At 44.4% G+C, this 22,367-nt stretch overlaps 1 protein-coding gene across 3 annotated transcripts in view; it reads left to right on the top strand.

Moving 5' to 3' along the window:
* Positions 1-22,367, top strand: part of OSBPL1A (oxysterol binding protein like 1A) — a 130,723-nt gene that overhangs the window by 10,155 nt on the left and 98,201 nt on the right. For all 3 annotated transcript variants that reach the window (XM_045004759.1, XM_045004761.1, XM_045004760.1), the window contains exons 3-7: positions 4,284-4,369; positions 10,552-10,626; positions 15,856-15,967; positions 19,266-19,351; positions 22,132-22,276. In XM_045004759.1, coding sequence (XP_044860694.1) covers positions 4,284-4,369; positions 10,552-10,626; positions 15,856-15,967; positions 19,266-19,351; positions 22,132-22,276 — 504 coding nt within the window. The remainder of the gene's footprint in view (positions 1-4,283; positions 4,370-10,551; positions 10,627-15,855; positions 15,968-19,265; positions 19,352-22,131; positions 22,277-22,367) is intronic.

The following is a 22,367-nucleotide window of genomic DNA, read 5'->3' on the forward strand; positions in this document are numbered from 1 at the left end:
GCTACTCTGTAGCGGATGTAGTGACTTGCACAAAATGTAAACAGGAAGGATGATCTCTTGAGTGGTGGCTAATGAGAACTTCCTGAAAATGTTTCTATTTGAATATCAAAGGCTTTGATGACCAAGAGAGCTTGTGGTTTTCAGTTCTAGGGTTTTCCCCTTGACACCTTCTTGTATTGTCTGCTCTTGTAAAACACAAAGTTTTAATGTGCAGGTATGTCAGCCAACTTCATTCTTTATTTTTGGCTACCTGTGTGCTCCACTAAGCCTTCTCCTAACAGATGGTTTACACATTACTAAACAGTTTGAGATGGCTGATGGAAAAACATTGCTGACCCTCTTCAGTCTGGGTATAAGAATCCAGACTTCAATGGAGTTGCAACAGCTTGCACCCACTGAATTTGGCTCCCTCTTCTGTGAAGCAGTTTTATCCATGCTACAATGGCATAACCCTTCAGATGAATGCAGTATGGTACTCCAAGGCCATTTGTGCTAGCTTCCTTCTCATTTTACATACAAACACTACAGTAGAGCGAACTACAGTAACTTGCAGCAAGAGCTTTCAGACAGTAACCTTAAAGGGCTTCAAAAATGATATACAGTAGTCGTGGCCTTTTAATAAGTTTACTTATAGGAGGCTTATTTGGTAGAGAAGTGACAAATTACTTAGGTTTTATAGTAGTGATTTAATGCTTCACTTTGCTAAGAATCCCCTTCCTTTATTCTGTACAAATGCCTCAATGGCATGTCAATATTGCATAAAGCTACATTTAAAATCTACCTGAGTGACAAGCTTTGCCGCCCCTCCCCCTCCCCATGTTTCAGATTTTAGAATGCATAACATGCCATTTTTCCCCAAACACCACCTCTGGAGCGAGCAAGGCTTCTCTCTCTAACCCACATGTGAGGAGGCAGGCAGGATTTAGTAACCAGAACTAACTGAACTGTCAAAGTGAACTCTAACTGAAGGCACTGCAGTTCTTCAAAAGATGCACAAAACAAGGAGCCTGTTGAGCCTAACCAAAGGGTTCTGCATGAGGTTGAGCTGAGGAAATAATCTCAAATCACTTTCATTTGAGAGGAGATTGCACAATGCTTTACTTTTCTCCTGGATGGCAGTAGGAGCTGTAGAGATACAAGGAGGAGAGCGTGAATTCCTTGTTCATCTGTTTCAGGGGCTTGTCACAGGAGTCATAACTCAGTTTGACTTGAAGTGCCCAGTTGCTGTTGTGGCATCACAGCCTCTTGGATAAAGGGGTTGATGATCCAACTTTCTTGGATGAGTGAGTTAAACTGTGCCTGTCAGGGTTCCTTCCCCACTCTGAACTCTAGGGTACAGATGTCGGGACTCGCATGAAAACCCCCAAGCTTATTTCTGCCAGCTTAGGTTAAAACCTGGTACGCTGCCACCACCAAGTGATTTAACAAGAAACAGGGGAAGGACCACTTGAAGTTCCTCTTCCCCCAAAATATCCCCCCAAGTCCTTACACCCCCCTTCCTGGGGAGGCTTGAGAATAATATCCTAACCAATTGGTTACAAAGTGATCAAAGACCCAAACCACTCGGTCTTTGGACAGTGGAAAAATCAGTCAGGTTCTTAAAAGAAGGATTTTATTAAAAAGAAAATGTAAAAATCATCTCTAAAATCAGGATGGAAAATAACTTTATAGGATAATCAGATTGAGAGCCCAGAGGAACTCCCTCTAGCCTTAGTTTCAAAGTGATGACTAAACAAGGATAAATTTCCCTCCAGCAAAGGTAAAATTCTCAAGTTGAGAAAACAAAGAAACTAATACGCCTTGCCTGGCTGTTACAAGTTTGAAATATGAGAGACTTGTTCAGAAAGTTTTGGAGAACATGGGTTGATGTCCGGTCCCTCTTAGTCCCAAGAGCAAACACCACCAAAACAAAGAGGACAAACAAAAGCCTCTTCTTCCCCACCTTCTCTCCCCCACCCCCCTGCAAGATTTGAAAATATCTTGCCCCTTATTGGTCCTTTGGGCCAGGTTACCTGAGCTTCTTAACCCTTCGCAGGTAAAAGGATTTTGGTGCCTCTGGCCAGGAGGGATTTTATAGTATTGTATACAGGAGGGTTGTTGCCCTTCTCTTTCTAGTTATGACAGTGCTAAGACAGTATTTAGAGGAATGGCTCTTCAGCAGGAACATATCTAACAAATGCTAGAAGCTGACAGCACCAGACGCCTAATTTGAATTGCTAGGAAAAGTTAGTGTTTTGGAGTTTGAAAGTCTGATACCCTTGGTCATATCATTAATGTGGGTTGTTTAATAAAAACACAACTCTTCACTCTAGCTGCTTCTTCTAGCTGGGGGGGAGGGATAGCTCAGTGGTTTGAGCATTGGCCTGCTAAACCCAGGGTTGTGAGTTCAATCCTTGAGAAGGCCACTTAGGGATCTGGGGCAAAAATTGGTCCTGCTAGTGAAGGCAGGGGGCTGGACTCGATAACCTTTCGAGGTCCCTTCCAGTTCTAGGAGATTGGTATATCTCCAATTATTACCTTTGCTTCTTGCCCTTGAACTCCTGAAACTGTGTCTCTTGTGCAGAGAAGGAAGACTTTTCAGGTTAACACAATACTGTTGGGTGACTTGTAGAAGTGAGCTTGGGGTGTGTTTTGCATTACTCAGAGTGCCAATGAAGTCTTGGGTTTTTTCCCCCCAGGCTTTAAGTTTAAATGAAGGCTTCATACTATTGGCATCTGGGACTTTAGAATATGCTCCTTTCAAAACAATACATTGTAACTATATTTCTGCATTTTTGAGTTGTTGCAGCACAATTTGCTGCTACCCTTTTTAAAAAAAAAAAAGGCTGGATCACTCTGAGTGTCAAACTCTCTGGTAAAGGCTGGCCAGCATGTGCAGTTCAGCTGAGATTCTGCCCTTGGGCCTTAGCAATGACTGCTCTCTCATGCATGGCATTCCAGTTCTGTGACATGGATGTCATGTTTTGTGTGTTGGGGTTTATAATAAGGGGTGCTGGGTGCAGGTTTTGTCTTAGTAGAGGTTTTAGCAATCCATTTACTTACGTTCTACACTGAACATACCAGCAAGTGATTAGATGGAAACAATACAAGTCCTGCCTGAAGAGAACATTGTTACATGGCTCATGTTGTATGTTTACTTCAGTTGCTTCTATGCTACTTCTGGCAACCCTTAGGCTCATTCTTCTTCCTACCCTCAGTGATTATGATCCTGCTTTAGATAGTGAAAATAGAACATTAAAACCCTACAGACCTTGCACTTCTGTTCTGTAGGCTCCTGTTCGTTGTGACTGATAGTTGTTGCTCCAGAACTAATATACAACCCGCTGGTGGCATTCAACATGGAATACAGTATATCTTGGTACTAGAGGAATGAATAATTTTCCCTTAGAGAAGCACAATGTCAAATTGTAACAGACAAAAATCAGCAGTAAGGGAGAAGAAGCAGAAAGTCAAACATGCAGCAGAATGCACAAGTCCTAGTAACGTAAGAAGGTTACCATGCCTTATTAAAGGTTACATATAGCATTGTGTTCCAACAGAACATAAAAAAGGCAGACTTAACAATTGTGCTTGCTTTTGTGGGTTTATATTGGGACCCCAATGTTACATATAACTCTTATTTCTGCTGGGCTGTCACTTTAGTGGAGGATGGCTGATCACTAACCAGTCTGCTTCTACCCTTGACGGAGGATGTTACCTCTTTTTAAAGCATGAAAGCCAAAGCCCTGAAGTTGGGGGGGAGGGGCAGGGGAAGAGATGCTGAAGCCCACCTCAGGAGGCTTGCAGCTGAAGCCTGCTGCCAGAGTCCTGCGGCTGCAGCTGGGTGAGGGGGGACTATAGCCCATTGCCGGAGCCTCTTGCTGAACCAGGGGTGGAGGGAGGCTGAAGCCTGCCCCTGAGCGCTGCAGGGAGGGGCCGCTGCTTTGCTCCCTCGTCCATCTCTGCACAAGAGGCTGTTGTGGCCGCAGGAAAAACCTCAGGTGGCCACATGCAGCCACAGTGGCTGCATTTGAGAAACGCTGATCTGGTTCAACCACAAGCTATGGGCTTGGTGCAGTAATTAGTGTGTGGAAATTTTTATTTTATTATTCTGCAGGAGGTCTGACTAGATATTTATAGTCCTTTTTGGCCTGAAATCTATAAATGGCTGCTCTCGCTGTAGAGACTAAGTGTGCCTGTTTTTTGTGTGAGTTGGCAAGATGTTACAGTTTACACTGAACCGTTCCTACTGTCTTGTATTACAAAAACATTTGTTTACCTATTGTTCTGTTTCATATTTTTAGGCAGAAGTAAATCTAATTTGGGTTGGACGCCTCTTCACCTTGCATGCTATTTTGGACATGGCAATGTGGTCAAGGATTTGCTGAAGGTATACTTAATGCTGTCTGTATTTCTAAATGAGTCTGAAGATCCTACCTTACTTTAATACTGTTTTTTTTATGATACCACAAGTTGTTCAGGTGACCAGTAGCTAGTTGTCTACTTCTGAAACTTCAAAATAAACAGGAAAAGTGGTTTTACTAAAGTGCAAACCGTTTGCTTGAAGAGAAGCAACTGAATTCTAAGCGAAGGCAATGAACTATGCTTCCCACTAGTCGTGTGCATGCTTGTATTTAATTACATGCTTGCACATGTACATATTTGCATGGGAAAATAGCAGGGTACAGATTATCCAACATTCTTGGAATGCATGGGAGACAACCCTTTGTTACAGAGGGTACGGAAAGCAACTAGGAGAAGAGGCTAGTCTGGTTTTGATACCGACAAACGGAGGAACTGGTTGAGAATTTGAAGTGGGTGAAAGTGATCATGAATTGCAATCAAGTTTGATTCTAGTGAATGGTAGGAGGGAAAACAGCAGAATAAAGATGATGGGCTTTAAGAAGGCAGACTTTAGCAAACTCAAAGAATTGGTAGGAAAGATCCTATAGGAAGCAAGTCTAAGGAGAAAAAGGTTCAGGAGAGTTGGCAATTTTTTTAAAGAAACATTATTAAAGGCACAAGAGCAAAAGATCCCAATGTGGTAGGAAAGATAGGAAGTATAAAAGACATCTTTAATGACCTGAAACTCAAACTGTCATACAAAAAGTAGAAACTACATCAAATTACAAAGGACAACTATTTAAAAAAAAAACACAAAAACAAAAAAAACCAACCCACAAGCATGTAGGGGCAAAATTGGAAAAACTGCACAAAACAAGATTAAACTAGCTAGGGACATAAAGGATAACAAACATTTTACAAATCTGAGAAGCAAGGGGAAGACCAAGACCAGGTAGGCATATTACTCAATGTGGAGGGAAAGACTATAACAGAAAAAGCAGCAATTGCTGAAGTGTTAAATGGCGTTTTTCACCGGAAAAGTTAGTTATCCAATCACAGCTAACTAACACAGGGAACATCGCTGTAAATGGGGTAGGATCTGAGGCTCAAATAGGAAAAGAACAAGTTAATTACTTAGACAAGTTGTGTCTTCAAGTCTGGAGGGATGGATGAAATACTTCCTAGAATATCTAAGGAACTAGCTGAAGAGATCTCTGATCCATTAGCAATTAAGACTACATTTTAGTCATGGGTACTTTTAGTAAAAGTCATGGCCTATGACCTGTTCATGACTTGTACTATATACCATTAACTAAAACTTGGGCTGGGGGTGCTGGGGGAGGGGAATGGCCCTGGGGGGAGGGAGGGAGTGCAGCCCCCACCATGAGCGCTGTCTCTCCAGCTCCCATTGGCCAGGAACTGCAGCCAATGGGAGCTGCAGGGGCGGTGTCTGGAGGCAGGGGCAGCACACAGCCCTTTGGCCCCTCCGCCTAAGAGCTTCAGGGACATGCCGGCTGCTTCCAGGGAGCCCCCCCCAAGGTAAGCGCTGCCCCACACCAACCCTGAGTCCCCTCCCCAAGCTGCTGCGGCCGGGGGGGAAAGGGCACAATGGCCCAAGACTGCCCCAGCAGCAGCTGGTGCGGCTGGCCCAGGAGCTATCTGAGGAGCTGCACTGGCCGCTGCAGAAGTCCCAGTCATCATGGAAAGTCACAGAATCCATGACCTCCATGTTCTCAAACTGGGGTAGGCCTCCCAAGGGAGGCGCTGGAATGTGTTGGGAGGTGTGAGATGTGCACTCTTATTTTTAAGAGCTTTGGCTCTCAGCCCCAGGTGCAACCTGGGCTTGAGTCTCCATCCCTGCCCCCTGGGAGGTGGCTCAGACTCTCCTTGCCACCCCTCCTTCAATCCCTCACTGGGAAGTGCGGCATGGGTTCAGGCTCTCCTTCCCTCTCATCTGAAGGCAGCAGGGCTCTGGCTGTCAGCCTTGGGGTGGCAGTAGCAGCGCAGAAGTAAGGGTTGCAATGGGGCACTAAGTCTGCTGTGAAAAGTGATATTGATGAATATCACTTTTTCACAGCAGACTTAGCGCCCCTTGCAACCCTTACTTCTGCTACTCATCAGTATCACTTTTCACATTGCCTCCCTTGCTTCTGCGCTGCTGCTGGTGTAGTGCTGCCTTCAGAGCTGGGTGCCCAGCCAGCAGCCACTGCTCTCCACTCTGCCTTCAGAGCCGGGTGGCAGCATATATGTGGAGGGAGGGGGCCATAAACTACTGCAGACACAAAGAAGGGGTACTTGGTCAAATAAGCTTGAGAGCCCCTGGTCTGGATTATACTTAGTCCTGCCTCAGTGCAGGGGACTGGACTAGATGACCTGTCAAGGTCCATTCCAGTCCTACTTTTCTATGATTCTATGTGCTTGTGTACTATTGCACTTGAAGGCAGCTAACTACATACTTCTGAAAGCATGGCTTGTTCATGCACACCAGATGGTTGCACACACCTAATCTTGAAAATTTGGCACAAGAAGTCTAAAGTCTAGTTTAGACAAAACCTTGAAGTAGTTGAAGGGTGGTATTGGCAGGTGTGTGGTATTTTGAAGTCTAATGTAAACAAGCTGGTTCAGCTAAAGCCTAGGATAATGTATTTGTTTACACTAAACCACTTTTAAAATGTTGGCTAAGAGAGTAATGTAACTTTAAATTCAAGCATTAGGAAACAAAATATGCCTTCAGGTAGACTGAATAAAACAATGATCAAGTATAGTAACAGGAGTTTTATGTTCACTGACTTGTTGAATTCAGTTACATCAGCATAAAACTCAGGTAATACAGTGAGTTAGGCCTTGAGTCTTTTCAAGAAACTTAGTACCTGCAGTATTTGTCATGACTAGTATTTCAGACCTATGGGATGCAAAAGTCTGAGCTACCTTAACACTTAATTTTAAATTCCAAATAGTCGAGACTGGCGTGTGCCATTAATAAAATAAAAGTCAGTGATACTACTGTGTCAGCAGAGGAAGCACATAAGCATGTGTATAAATTTTCAAAGACGGATCAGTGTATGTTTGTTACTTCAGGCACAAGTAATAAGGCTTAAACGAGTCTTTGCTCAAACTTCTTAGAAACATCAGGTTAGTGGAGGAGACCCTCCTTTTTATTTTAATCTATTAATGCTAACGTGTAAAAAAGCTTTGTCTACGCTGGCAAGTGAACAACAAAACTTTTGTTGTTCAGAAGGGTTAAAAGGAGGAAAAACGCCCTGAAAGACAAGTTTTGTCAAGGAAAAGCACAGGTGTAAACAGTGCTTTGTTGGCAGAAGTGCTCTCCTGCTGAGAGAGCTACCACCGCTTGTTGTAGGTGGAAGTTTTTTGTCGGTGGGAGAGCTCTCAGCGGCACAGTCACATCGCTAAAAGCTGCATGGTGTGGACAAAGCCTAAAGCTAACTTGGCTGCTTCTGGCATAACCAAGGCTACGTTTTAGTCATGGAATTTTTAGTAAGTCGTGGGCTGTAAACAAATTCATGGGCCCGGGACCTGTCCATGAATTTTACTAAAAATACCCACCCTGACTAAAACTTGGGCAGGGGGCTGTGGGTGCTCGGGGGAGCAGGGCAGGACTCCCCTGGTACTGTGGAAGGGGGAGGGCCAAGCCATAGTGCGTGGTCCGGGGCCCCTGCTGATACTGGGGTTGGGGTTGGGATTAGGGCTGGCAGGGGCTTCCTACCCGACTCTGTCCACGCAGCTCCTAGGCGGCAGAGGCAAGGGCCAGGGTGGGGGCTCCATTGCTCCAGCCACAAGTGCTGACTGCCGCGACTCCCATTAGCCAGGAACCACAGTCAATGGCAGCTGCAGGGGCGGGGCCTGTAGGGGCAGGCAGTGGGCTGTGTGGAGACCCCACCTAGGAGCTGCAGGGGGGGCATGCCAGTGGGAGCCTGAGGTCAGTGCCCCCCCACACTCCCCAACCCTTTCCCCCTAGCCCTCTTACACACCCAAACTGCTGCTGCTGGCCCTGTGACCTCTGTGACAGACTCGCAGCCTTAGGCATAACCACTGTTGGCAGTTGAGCTCCACAAAAGCTAACCAGCTATCTGCAAAGTGCAGCTAATTGCAGCATTCAGATACATGCACCAAAAACAAATGTGGCTTTTTTTGCTTTTTTCCCCCGAAAGCCACAGTGAATGGGAGGGGTGACTTCTTTTAAACTGATTGGAAATAAAGAGTAAATCCAGGTAAACTTGGACCTGGTTCTACATGGAAAAACTAATAATCAGGAGATTCTGGTTTGGAAAACAGACTGAGATTTTTCTACAAGGATTCCATCAAACAAAGCTAGTATCAACAAATGATACGGTCCCTGACCCAAAGACTTTGCTTACAACATAGAATACACAAATGGCAAGCCTTCAAGGTGGGAAGGGGAGAGATAACAAAAGTATGTGTTTTATTGTCAAATGCTCTTCATCCATGGATCAGTGTTTCACAGAAGTGGGTGAGTGCTAGTGCCCTTCTTACAGATGGAGCGATGAATGGAGGTTAAATAGATTGTGACTTGCCCTAGGACAGTGGTTCTCAACCAGGGGTCTGGGCCCCCTGCGGAAGACCCACGAGCAGGATCCAAGGGGGGCTGCTGAGCAGGATCCATGTTAGATTTGCTGGGGCCCAGGGCAGAAAGATGAAGCCCCACCACATGGGGCTGAAGTCCAGGGCCCTGAGCCCTGCCACCTGAGGCTGAAGCTAAACTTAGCTTTGTGGGGGCCCCTGTGGCATGGGGCCCCAGGCAATTGCCCTGCTTGCTGCCCCTTAATGCTGGCTCTGGCTTTTATATGCAGAAAACCAGTTTTTAATAGCATGTTGGAGGGGCCTCAGAAAGAAAAGGTTGAGATCCCCTGTCCTAGGGTACTCTGTGGCAGTCAGAATAGAGCTCATCTCCTGACTCTAGTCCTCATGAGCTCAATCACTAGATCAGTTTCCCAGCTACAGTGAAACCACATAGACCCATTAATTCTGTTGCATATGCAGCTTGTCCTGATCTTTCTGACCATTTTAAGAGTAGGGTTCAGCAGGAACAGTGTTTGAAGTGGGATTTGAAAAAAGACTGAGAGCAAGGATCTCGGGTGCAGGAAAGGAATGGGGACGGTGGGAAATGGAGCTGAGATTCAGACAGGAATACAGTGGTACATTGCCTTTATGGTGTATAGAGGAGTTTCCACTTGATGTGGAAAGGGGCAGAGAGCCAGTGATGAGATCATGAAACCTGCTAGTTGTGGCCCGTTTAATCTCTTGAAGAGGAGACTGCACTACAGTGTATATATAGTACTACTGTGTGATGTCTTTCAACTAGAGTGAAATTAAAGCTTTAATGGCTGCTGTATGCAATTTGTGTGGAGATGAGTGACAGCAAAACAAAGGCTATGTCTACACCTAAAAAGTTAGGTTGACCCAGCTATGTCACTCGAGTGTGAAAAATCCACACCCCTGAGCAAAGTGGTTAAGCCAGCCAAACTGCTGGCATAGACAGCTGTAGGGCTGTGTCTACACTACCACTTATGTCATATAACTTATATTGCTCGGGGGGGTGAATAATACCACCCCCACCATAAGTTACACCAACATAAGCGCCAGCGTGGACAGTGCTATGTCGGCGGGAGAGCATCTCCTGCCCCCATGGTTACCGCTGCTCATTGGCGGTGGTTTAATTATGTCGACGGGAGAGCTCTCTCCCATAGAGCGACTACACTAGAGGTCTTATAGCAGTGCAGCTGCATTGATAGTGGTGTCGCACTAAACTCTCTAGTGTAGCCATAGCCTAGGTTGACTGAAAGTAGTCTGTTGACCTAACTACTCCCTCTCAGGGAAGTAGCTTAACTACAGAGATGGGAGAACCCCTTCTGCTATTGTAGTGAGTGTCTATGCTGAAGCGGTAGAACAGCGCTGCTATAGCTGTTTAAGTGTAGACATAGCCCCAGTTTGAATTTGCTCCCTTTCACAAGGGCTCCTTGTTGTAGATTTCCTCCCCTCTAAATCTTCCCACGTTCTCACTGATTAGGCTTTACAACTATACTGGGACACACAGAGAGCCTCCTAATTCATGTAATTCATTCTTGACAAATAGATTATAAACAAAGAGGTGTCAGTAACACTGAGTTCTTTCTGGAAGGAATATTTTTGTAGAGGTAACCTATTGACCTGCCTGTGTTTCCAGCATTACTTAACTGTCTGTCTTGGCAGGCTGGTGCAGAAGTGAACGTGTTAAATGATATGGGGGACACTCCACTGCATCGTGCAGCCTTCACTGGACGCAAGGTAAAAATACACTATTTTCTAACTACTTTTATTCCACCCTGTGTGGTTCACACAGAGTGCTATATGTGTCAATGGTGTCTAAAACTGTTAAGTGGTTTAAAGTAGTAACACGTTGAAGCCAAAGCACTTGAGGTAGGAAAAATCCTTGTAGCAGCGCATTCCAGAAAGCTACCAAAGAGCAAATTTTAATGTGCCTAAAATCTAGATGGTCTAATCCTCTGATTTGGTTTTGGCTTTTTTGGCAGAGAACTGTTTTTTCCACCTGGGAGGGTAGGGGAAATATCAGTCTTCCTTCTCCATAGCTGCTCTTTCCTTTTTTGTTCTACAGGATGTGGCTGGCAGCTAGAAAGGGTGAACATGGTCATTTTCCTCTGTTGAAGCACTTTACCTGCACCCCTGTCTGTGCAATTACTTCCTACGTCACTCTTGCTATGTGCCTGGGGTAAAGCGCCTTAGTGTGGGAACATAGCACTAATCAGCCTCTCAGCTGTAAATGCTGGTTGTCAGATGGAAGCCAGTTTGGAGGGATGGGAAAAGTAGGTGTTTCTGCATGCAACTTGACAGACCACTTAGTAATCCCTCACAAACCATATCAGAAAGCAGTGATGCTCAGACCTCAGTGGTTCAGAAGCCAAATTAGTGATCAACATAACCCAAATGAGCCACAGTAGTGTGAATTAATTGTTTCTCTTACTATAGTACTATATATTCCTATTTAAACAGTATGATGGAAAATATTTAGTTTTTACTTGTGTATATATATTTACTTATCTCATAGAACTGGAAGGGATCTTGAAAGGTCATTGAGTCCAGTCCCCCTGCCTTCACAGCAGGACCAAGTACTGTCCCTGACAGATTTTTGCCCCAGATCCCTAAATGGCCCCCTCAGGGATTGAGCTCACAACCCTGGGTTTAGCAGGCCAATGCTCAAACCACTGAGCTATCCCTCTACCCCCCCATACTTTCCCATCATACTGGTCAAATAGACTAGAATATATATTCTCACAGCAAAATAACTAAGTATTTTATCAACTACAACTGGTTGTTAACCTAGTAGAAGCATCCTGAATGGTTAATCATTAAACCAGTATTTTAATATGTGCTGCAAAGAGCCTCTGGAGATGCATTAAAGAGCCCCTAGCAGCTCGAGACCCTTGGTCTGAGTATCACTGGCATAAGAATCATTAGACTTAAGATAAGAATGGCCATACTGAGTCAAACCACTTGTCCATCTAACCCAGTATCCCGTCTCCAATAGTGGCCAGTCCAGATACTTCAGAGGGAGTGAACAGAACAGGTCAGTTATAGAGTCATCCCTCTCCTGTCATCTAGTCCAGCATCTGGCAGTCAGACGTTTAAGGATACCCAGAGCACGGGTTTGCGTCCTGACCATCTTGGCTAATAGCCACTGATGGACCTGTCCTCCAGGAACATATCTAATTCTTTTTTTGAACCCAGTTATACTTTCGACCTTCACAACATCCCCAGGCAACAAGTTCCACAGGTTGATTGTGCACTGTGTGAAGTACTTCCTTTCTGGGGGGAGGGTCTGGGGGAGTTGTCTTTTTTGTTTTAAACCTGTGGCCTTCTGACTTCATTGGGTTCTTGTGTTATGTGAATAATAAATATTTCCCCCTTCACTTTCTCCACACCATTCATAATAATACAAACATCTATCATATCCCCCCACAGTAGTCTCTTTTCTAAACTGAACAGTCCTAGTCTTTTTAATCTCTCCTTGTATAAAAATTGTTCCATACTCTTAATGACTTTCGTTGCCTTTCTCTGTACCTTTTCCCATTCTAATGTATCTTCTTTGAGATGGCATGACCAGAACTGCATGCAGTATTCAAGGTGTGGGTGTACTATGCATTTATGTAGTGGCATTATATTTTCTGTCTTACCTATCCCTTTCTAATGGTTCTTAACATTGTAGTGTCAGTCAAAAAAGCTAATACATTGAGCAGATATTTTCAGAGAATAATTTATGACTCAAGATCTTTCTAGAGTTGTAACAGCTAATTTAGACCCCATTTTGTATGTATAGTCAGGGTTATTTTTTTCTAATGTGCATTATTTTGCACATATCAAACTTGAATTTAATCTGCCGTTTTGTTGCCCAGTCACCCAGTTCTGTGAGGTTCCTTTGTAACTCTTTGCAACTGGTTTTGGACTTGCCTATCTTGAATAACTTTTTGTATCATCTGCAGATTTTGCCACCTTACTGTTTACCCCTTTTTCCAGATCATTGATGAATATGTTGAACAGCACTGGTCCCAGTACAGATCCCTGGGGGACCCTGCTATTTATTTCTCTTTGTTGTGAAAATTGACCATTGTTTCCTGTCTCTTAACCAGTTACTGATCCATGAGTACCTTCTCTAATCCCATGATTGCTACTTTGCTTAGGAGCCTAGTCAAAGACTTTCAGAAAGTCCCAGTACACTGTCAACTGGATCACCCTTGTCCACATGTATGTTGATGCCCTCAAAGAATTCTAGTAGATTGAGGCATAATTTCCCTTTACAAAAGCTGTGACTCTTCCCCAACATCGTGTTCATTCATGTGTCTGATAATTGTGTTCTAAACAAATTTGCTGGATACTGAAGTTAGGCTTACCAGCCTATAATTGCCAGGATTGCTTCTGGAGTCTTTTTAAAAAAAACAAAATGGTGGTGTTGACTATACTACAGTCATATGGTACAGAGGCTGATTTAAATGATAGGTTCACAGTTGGTAGTTCTGCAACTTCATATCTGAGTTCCTTCAGAACTCTTGGGTGAATACCATCTGCCCTTAGTGACCTGTTACTAGGGCCCTACCAAATTCACGGTCCATTTCATGGTCATAGGAATTTAAAAATCCCAAATTTCATGATTTCAGCTATTTAAATCTGAAATTTTATGGTGGTGTAATTGTAGGGGTCCTGACCTAAAAAGGAGTTGGGGTGTGTGTCACAAGGTTATTGCAGGGGGTGTATTGGTACTGCTACCCTTACTCTTGCAGCACTGTCTTTAGAGCTGGGCAGCTGGAGAGCAGCAGCTGCTGGCCGGGAGCCAAGCTCTGAAGGCAGAGTGGCCGCCAGCAGCAGCGCAGAGGTAAGATGGCATGGTATGGTATTGCCACCCTTACTTCTGCACTGCTGCCTGCAGGGCTGGGCCCTCAGTAAACAGCCACCTCTCTCTGGCCGCCCAGCTCTGAAGGCAGAGCAGATGTAAGGGTGTCAATACTGTGACCCCTCTAAAATAACCTTTTGACCCTGCTGCAACTCCCTTTTGGGTCAGGACCCCCATTTTGAGAAATTCTGGTGTTGTTTCTCCCCCCTGTAAAATCTATATAATATAGGGGGAAAAGCACACAAAAGACCAGATTTCATGCTCCATGACACATTTTTTTTTTTTTCATGGCTGTGAATTTGGTAGGGCACTACCTATTACTGTTTAACTTGTCAGTTTGTTCGAAGCTTCCCCTGAGGCCTCAATCTGGGATAATTCCTCAGAAAAGTCATTTTTTTAAAAGAGGCTCAGGTGTAGGAATCTCTCTGCAATCTCCTCTGCAATGAAGATCGATGTAAAGAATTCAAGGGTGGTGGGTATAATAGCCCAGGGAAGGCTTGGCCGTCTCTCATGCTGCTGCTGACCCACCGCTAGACACCTGGGCTGTGGTGGCCCTGCCCCTTCCCCGAGGCCCCCACCGCCTGCTGCTGCCATGTTTCCTCGGGGGTGGGGGGGAGACAGGGGAGTTGAGAAGTGACACACAGCCAGCGGTGGGTGGGGGAGTGAGGATGCTCCAGCTGGCAGGCCAACCCAGCATGGTGGGGGGGGGGAGGGGTTGGGCCATGTATGGGGGGGGTGGAGGCTGGGGCTCCTCTGGTCAGGGGAGGCCTCTCAGGGCTTCTGTTGGGGGAGGGGGGGCTGGAGCAGAAGGGACAGAGCCAGTGGGCTAGCCTCTCCAAAGCAGGGTTTCACCTGGTGCTCATGAAATAATTCATTTAGCTTTTCTGCAATGGTCACGTTTTCCTTGAGTGCTGCTTTAGCACCTTGATCATCCAGTGGCCCCATTGGTTGTTTAGCAGGCTTCCTACTTCTGATGTACGTAAACATTTTTTGCTGTTTGTGTCTTAATTCTTTTTTTGGCTTGCCTAATTATAGACTTGACTTGTCTGGATTAGTTGGACACTAATGCATAGCTAAAGGGGATTGAAATCACTTGTTAAGTGCTTGTTCATATGAAGCACTACATCCAATAAGCATAGAAACAGTATTGTAAATACTGGTCTCCTATCCACTTACTACATAGAATACTAGAATTAAGATGAGTCGATTCAGTAGCTAATTAATGTGAACAGCTTGTTCTTTCAAACAGATGCCATTTGCCTCTTACATGCTTATGCCTACACAGTATTAAAGTGTAGAACTGATTCTCATATGACCATATGGTTACACTGCAGAGAGTGTTCTCTGCTCGGATTTAAGTGATACTTAAAGTTCTCCAGTACAAGATTCCTTATTAAGTGTTTGTCACTCTTTAGTAAGATATCTTTATGCCTGACTTTACTGCTGTGTATCTTCAAGTCCAGCCCAGTGTCTGTAGTCCACTTCGTCAGAGTCCTGTTGTATTATTTGGACTATCTCTTCCCTTGCCATATTTTACAAACTCATTGTCGCAGTGAACCATTACATGCTGCTAGGTTCAAAAGGGAGGGTTACAAAACAGTGGACCAACCAGGGGCGGCTCTACAAATTTGGCCGCCCCAAGCAATCATGCCCGGGAGGCGCCCCCGAGCCGCGGGAGCAGCGGACCTCCCGCGGGCATGACTGCGGAGGGTCCGCTGGTCGCGCGGCTCGGCTGGACCTCCCGCAGCTGCGGGCGGTTCGCCGGTCCGGCGGCTCCGGTTGAGCTGCCGCAGGCATGCCTGCGGGAGGTCCAGCCGAGTCGCGGGACCAGCGAACCGTCCGCAGTCATGCCTGCGGGAGGTCCACTGGAGCCGCCGGCCGAGCGTCCCCTCCGCAGTCATGCCTCCGGCAGGTCCGCTGCTCCCGGGGCTCCGGTGGACCTCCCGCAGGCATGACTGCGGCAGGTCCGCCGGCCCAGCCTGCCGCCCCCCCGGGAAAGGGCCGCCCCAGGCGGGTGCTTGCCCCGCTGGGCTCTGGAGCCGGCCCTGGGACCAACCCAATTCTAGGAAAGTGCCATTGTGATAAAACATCATAACTTTGAACTTGTCTTCCAGGAGGTGGTGATGCTGCTCTTACAGTATGATGCTGATACTTCTATTGTTAATGGGGGTGGACAGACGGCAAGAGACGTTACACAAGATAAAGATATCAAAAATATGTTGGAAGGTAACTTCCTGTGTCTTCGCTGCCTTTCATAAGCATTTGTATCTCTGAAGAGAGCTGTTTCACCTACAAATTCACTTGATTTCAAAATAGCTTCTGGTTAAAAACCAATGTTCAGTCACTTCTATTGTAAAAGAACACTGACCAGTCAGTACAACAGGGCTGTTTTAGTGCCTTTGAAAGAAGCCTTAACCTATTTGTAAATGCTGTTTCTGATTGAAGTTAGGGCCTTAAAGGCAACACAGGTTTTTTCTCTGAGCTCTTTAATGATGTGGACTCTGTGTAGCACTCAAAGCCCTAGCTTGCTGCATAGGGGAAGTAATCCAAGCCCAAGCTGATAACAAAAGCTGCTTTGTGTGTAACAAGCTGGGATATAAACCACTTCACTTGGATGCAAACTGTAATTTCTAGCATTTTGCAAAAATGGTGGGCAAACTTGCTCAGACATCAGTGACTGTACTAGGTGTCACAGGAACTGGAAACAGAGCTGAAGATCTTTCCTGCAACTCCCCTTCTCTAACCACTAGATAATGCTTAGAGAATAATAATAATCTCTCCACTCTAAAATTCTAACATACACAGAGGCCAAGTAGGTTGTGGGGGCATCTTTGCAGGAGAATAGAAAAGGGAAATCTGCCCAATTTAACTTTGAGTACAAAATAGTCAATGGGAGAAGACTAGCTGAATCATTCACAAACTTACCGGGTCTTGCTCCAGACTGTTTCAGCTCTGAAAATGGAGACCCTGTCCAAGTGATTTTGGGTCTCCAGCCAAGGGCAGCTCTAGACATTTCACCGCCCCAAGCACAGTGATATGCCGCGGGGGGCGCTCTGCCAGTCGCTGGTCCCATGGCTCTGATGGACCTCCTGCAGGCACGCCTGTGGGAGGTCCACCGGAGCCCTGCCTGCCGCCCTCCTGGCGACTGGCAGAGCGCCCCCCACGGCATGCCGCCCTAAGCATGCGCTTGGCCTGCTGGGGCCTGGAGCCGCCCCTGTCTCCAGCCTGAGATGAAGCAAAGGTGTGACTTCCATAGAATAGGTGCTTCCGATTTTAAAAAAAAAATTGACCTTCTTAAAGGTGTCCAAAGCTGAATACCCAAAATTGATTTACTTTTTAAAGTCTTGACCAACACCACTTTCAAAAAGCAAGTATTTTTTAATGTATTGATTCACTACTTATGCTATCTGCAAACAAAGGGTAAGAAAGTAACTATCACTTATTCCTGGTGACAATACTGGGGGTACCTTTTTTAGATGGGGGTTCTTGACAACATAACCCTGAATAGACTTTTGAATTAAGATTGATTATTCATAATGTAATTCTTTAGTCTGAACAGATGATACATGTGGCGCTTACATTCAGAAGTAAAGACTGGAAAACTAAACATTTCCAAATGAAATCATTACAAGCAGTACTTTTCCAGAAAACATGCTATTCCTTAATTGTATACGAAGTTACAGGCAATTATCATAAACAGATGCACTAAAGATAAATTCTTAAAATGAGTGCACTTGTTAATTCTCCTCATGGTGAAGCATTTATTAAAGCCTTATTAATCTGGCTAACAATGTCAGTTTCACAGTTGTTGCTATGGTTGCAATCTGACTGCACGTGTCTGAAAATCAAGACTTCCTTAAAGTCTGATTAACTAGATTTAAGGGAAAAAGTAAATCCCCCCTGCAGGTTAAACTTCTTAAAACACTTGATCCAATTCTGTTGTCCTCAGTAAATGAAAACAAATTTACCAGTGGAATTTACTGTGACATATTTATTAGGGAAACAAGATACATCTATGTGATGGCAAAAACTTCTGTTGTATACGGAGATAGTGTAGAAACACTTACACATGTTTGCACCAAGGGCCTGGAATTTTTTTTAAGAGGATCAAAGCACCCCATCTCCAACTGAAGTCAACGATTTGCTCAGCATTTCTGGAAAAAAGGTCCAAATCGTACAAATGTGCCTAAACCTCTGGCTCCATAACTTGGAATCCCTGGAGTACATATCAATATGTAAACTGAGGAATTCCTGAGCTTTGTCCTCTACAGCACAAACTCATCTACCTCCGTCTGTTATACAGATAAATCAGTTTTGGTATCTATGAATAACAGGAAGTTGAAACAATAGCATCATCTTAATTTGTCAAATGATTATGCCAGTCACATGTCTTTTGACTTTATATGCATGTAAATAAATCACCTTAATAGTAATACCTAGCGTTTTTTTTCACTGCTCCTTATAAGCAAACCATTCTTCTCGGAGCATGCCTTAAAAATAAATAAATCTGTGTGCAAAGCTTGACTATTTCAGTCCAGAGGAGAACTCTGTGTAGCATGGATTGTGCTTAAAGCAAGACTATTTTGCATAGGCTCTTATTAGACACTAACACACCAGGGCTTGAAAAATCCTAGCCCTTGTGGTTGGGAAGAGAACTTTCCAAATGTGACTAGTATAAACCAATGCTGTGCCATCATCTCAAGTCTGAAGTCAGTTCCATTGCTTGTGCTCATAGCATTGACAAGCACCAGCAGAAGGAAAACAAGCCAGTATTAGTTTTCTCTATGACTATTCAGAAGAACACTGGGTAGTTGTGAAAAGGACAGGGCTGCAACAACACTGCATACAAGACTGGGAGTGGATGGGTCACTACAAAAACTAATTTCCCCCTGCTGATACTCACACCTTCTTGTCAACTGTTTGTTTGAAATGGGCCACCTTGATTACATTGGCCTCATTAGTACTACAAAAGTAATTTTTCCTCCCTTGTCAACTGTTGAGAATAGCCCACTTCCACCTTAATTGAATTGACTCGTTAGCACTTACCCCCCACTTGGTAAGGCAGCTCCCATTTTTTCATGTGCTGTGTATTTATACCTGCCTCTGTATTTTCCACTCCATGCATCTGATGAAGTGGGTTTTAGCCCAAGAAAGCTTATGCCCAAATAAATTTGTTAGTCTCTAAGGAGCCCCAAGGACTCCTCATTTTTTTTTGCTGAAACAGACTTCACAGGTTTCAGGGTAGTAACTGTGTTAACTTGAGTAACATCAGAATTTTTCTGCAGTGATTTGTCACCTTTTAGTCTTGTGCACTGTATTTAATTGACTCTGAAGAGCATGGCTCTTAAGTGTATTTCACCCTGTCTGGTAGGCATAGCCCTCAAGTTAACAAGTGTTGGGGAAACTGTAGGCCCTGTATACAGCGTTTGAACATTCGTCATAGACAAATATCACTTTGCTGATGTAACGTGTTCCTGTGAGAATATTACTGTGGTTGCTGAAGCTATTTTCCCTTTGAAAACAGCAGTGGAAAGGACACAAGAAAGGAAACTGGAAGAACTGCTTTTAGGAGCAGCAAGAGAAGGGGAGACTGCAAAACTCTCAGCACTGGTAAGAATTTGAGATGTTTGCTACGTATGCTACCTTCACACCCAGCACCCCTATTGCAGTGCTTCCTTACTGTTGAAACTCTCCTTTTATTACAGCAGATTACGATGCAAAATTTTTCAAGTGTTTTCTAATATCCTTCCTGAGTTAGCTAAAGGTTACTGTGAAATACTGCTTGTTAAATTTCTACAGTACCTCAGTCATAGGGCTTACCATGAGAAATATCTGCTGCAGCTGAAATTAGTATAGTACGTGACAGACATTAGTGAGTGCAAAATGCATGAATGCAACACTAAGTCTGAGACTTCAAAAACACCTCAGATTCATTGTGTATATCTTCAGCCACAAAAGAAATTCAGCCCCTTGTGTATATTGCAATACAGTGGACCCACGCTGGAACATGGGGTTTTGGATCCATGCGCGGTCCTGCGTTAACTCAGGGACCACATTATAGCGGGAACTGCATTACCATGGATTCCAATGAAGGTAATTAAATTTGGGATCCATGCGCAGTCCCGGGCTATAACTGAATTTGCGCTATAAAGTGCGCGTTCTAGTGAGGGTCTGCTGTACTTGCAGCCAACAACAGATACTGATTCTGTGTCTCCAAGAGAAACTGGTCTGGCCATGCTACTCATCTGTGACCTCCAAGGAACACTTTAGTTCTAGTGGACTTAACATCTATACTGAACCAGTGCCCCTAGGGTTAACAGCCACTTTACTGCTGGAGGTACTTGCCCTTGGATGAAATAGGAAACTAAAATTGATTACAAAACACAAACTTCCATCACTACATGTGATGTGAAACTTGTTACTCATCCACTACATATAGAAAGTTTGCAGACTGAGTAAATTGAAATGTCTTAAATGTGAGGCTAGGAAATACGAATTTTTCACCATTTTTTTCTGAAATGGTTGGGAGAATGAGTTTCTAAAACAACTCTCCAAATGTAATATCAAACATGAAACTTTGTTCAAATGGTATCTTTCTGGGAAAGTTGCAAGTCCATCTTGCTTTAAAGCTTTGAACTAGTCACATTTCATGACATCTGAAATCCAGAAACCCCATCAAATGTGTTGCAATAAATTGACAATCTGTGGCGGTGTGACCTCTACCAATAAGGTTACCAACAGAATTGTATTAAAGATAAACTGACTGCATATGGTAAAGCTTCTCCAGCAGCTTTCCAATCAGTACCTGAATGAGGAAATGGTTCTACCACTTGTATTTTTCTTGACCATGTACCCTTCTCAGTCCAGTTATGAATCACTTCCCTTCCAGCTCTACCTGGGGTTGCTAATTACTTAGAATATTCCTGTCCTTAGTCTTGATGGACTTCTATGGCCTGTGTATATACAGGATGTTTGAGCTGATCAGTGTTCCCCTCTGGCCTTATAATCTATTAACACAGTGGTTCTCAAACTATGTGGTGGGCTCCCAAAGGAGGCACAGGAATGTGTCAAGGGAGGTGTGAGCTGTGTGCTTTGTTTTGGAAGAGCTCTGGCTGTCGTCCTTGGGTGGCAGGGGTTTGTGCAGAAGGACTGTGCACACTCAGAAGGTGGGGATAAAAGGGGACAGCCAGAGCCCTGCCACCTAGGCTCAGGCTCTTCTCCCCCAACCAATCCCTCACCAGGAGAGGCATCTTGGGCTCTTCTCCCCCCGCTCCCCCTGACCCCCATTCCTCACTGGGAGGCGTCAGGGCTCTAGCTGTCCACCCTGGGGTGGCAGTAGCAGTGCAGAAGTAAGGGTTGCAATGGGGTACTAAGTCTGCTGCAAAAAGTGATATTGATGAATATCACTTCTGTGCTGCTGCTGGTGTAGTGCTGCCTTCAGAGCTGGGTGCCCAGCCAGCAGCCTCTGCTCTCCACTCTGCCTTCAGAGTTGGGTGGCGATATATGTATGGGGGCTAGGGGAGAGGCGTAAATAACTACAGACGCAAACAGGGGGGCCTGATCAAATATGTTTTTGAGAACTACTGTATTACCACAAATAGCTTCAAAAGAGTAGGGAACTCTCATGGCAGCAGTTTCTCTACTAGCCATGTACCATCTTACAAAAGACATATCGGTTTTCTTTTGAATCTGCTCAAATTGTTTATGTATATTTGTTAGTCTGCTGCCCAAGGGACCGAATAATCCCTTCCCTAATGAGTTAGGGTTTCCTGTGAATCTTGTCTTTTATGCACTGGGTTTTTATTAGCAACTGCTTCAGTTTTCCCATTGGGTTTTTTATACTCCTTCCAGACATGCTTCTGAACAAAATGAGAATCACTTGGACATAAGTGATGGGTACACACCTATCTAGAATTACAGATACAGTGAACTGAACACTTTTTTTTTTTTTTTTGGTAGTACTGTCCTTATTAACTTCAGAAGCCTCGATGGTAAAAGGTTCTCTATTTTAGAATCTCTAAACTCAATTTCTGTTGTCTTCCTGTTCTCAAAGGAACACAAAATATTTAAACTATTAAGAGTACCGTAGAAATGCAGCCAGTTCTGTGCTACATTGCACATGGGAGATGGGTTGGGGATACTTAAGCCAAGAACACAGGGAAGTAGCTACTTGTAACTGAACCTCTCACTTCACTGCTGTAGCCCTTGAGCTTCCCATAGCATGACCCCCCTTCATACCCTACTTTTCAGTGCCTAGTCTATATTTCAAGATTTCGGGGTAGGGAGCAGATACTTGACCCTAAATCGCTCAGGTTATGTGTAGTGCAATAGGGAAAACTAAACTAACCTGTAAATATAACAATCTGGTTTTTTGTTTTGGATTTTTTTAGTTGAACAGGCCAAAGCCTCCTGATATTAACTGTACTGATCAGATGGGAAATACGCCATTACATTGTGCAGCATACCGTGCTCACAAGCACTGTGCCTTAAAACTTCTAAAAAATGGTGCAGACTCTAAAATCAGAAACAAAAATGGTAAGTAAAGTTCTTACAGTTTAAATATGAAGCAAAGGAACTAAACCGGTGTCATTTTATGGAAGTACTTGTTAGTCACTGCTTAACTATT

This window comes from Mauremys mutica, chromosome 2 (assembly GCF_020497125.1).
Source record: "Mauremys mutica isolate MM-2020 ecotype Southern chromosome 2, ASM2049712v1, whole genome shotgun sequence".
Classification (NCBI taxonomy): Eukaryota; Metazoa; Chordata; order Testudines; family Geoemydidae; genus Mauremys; species Mauremys mutica.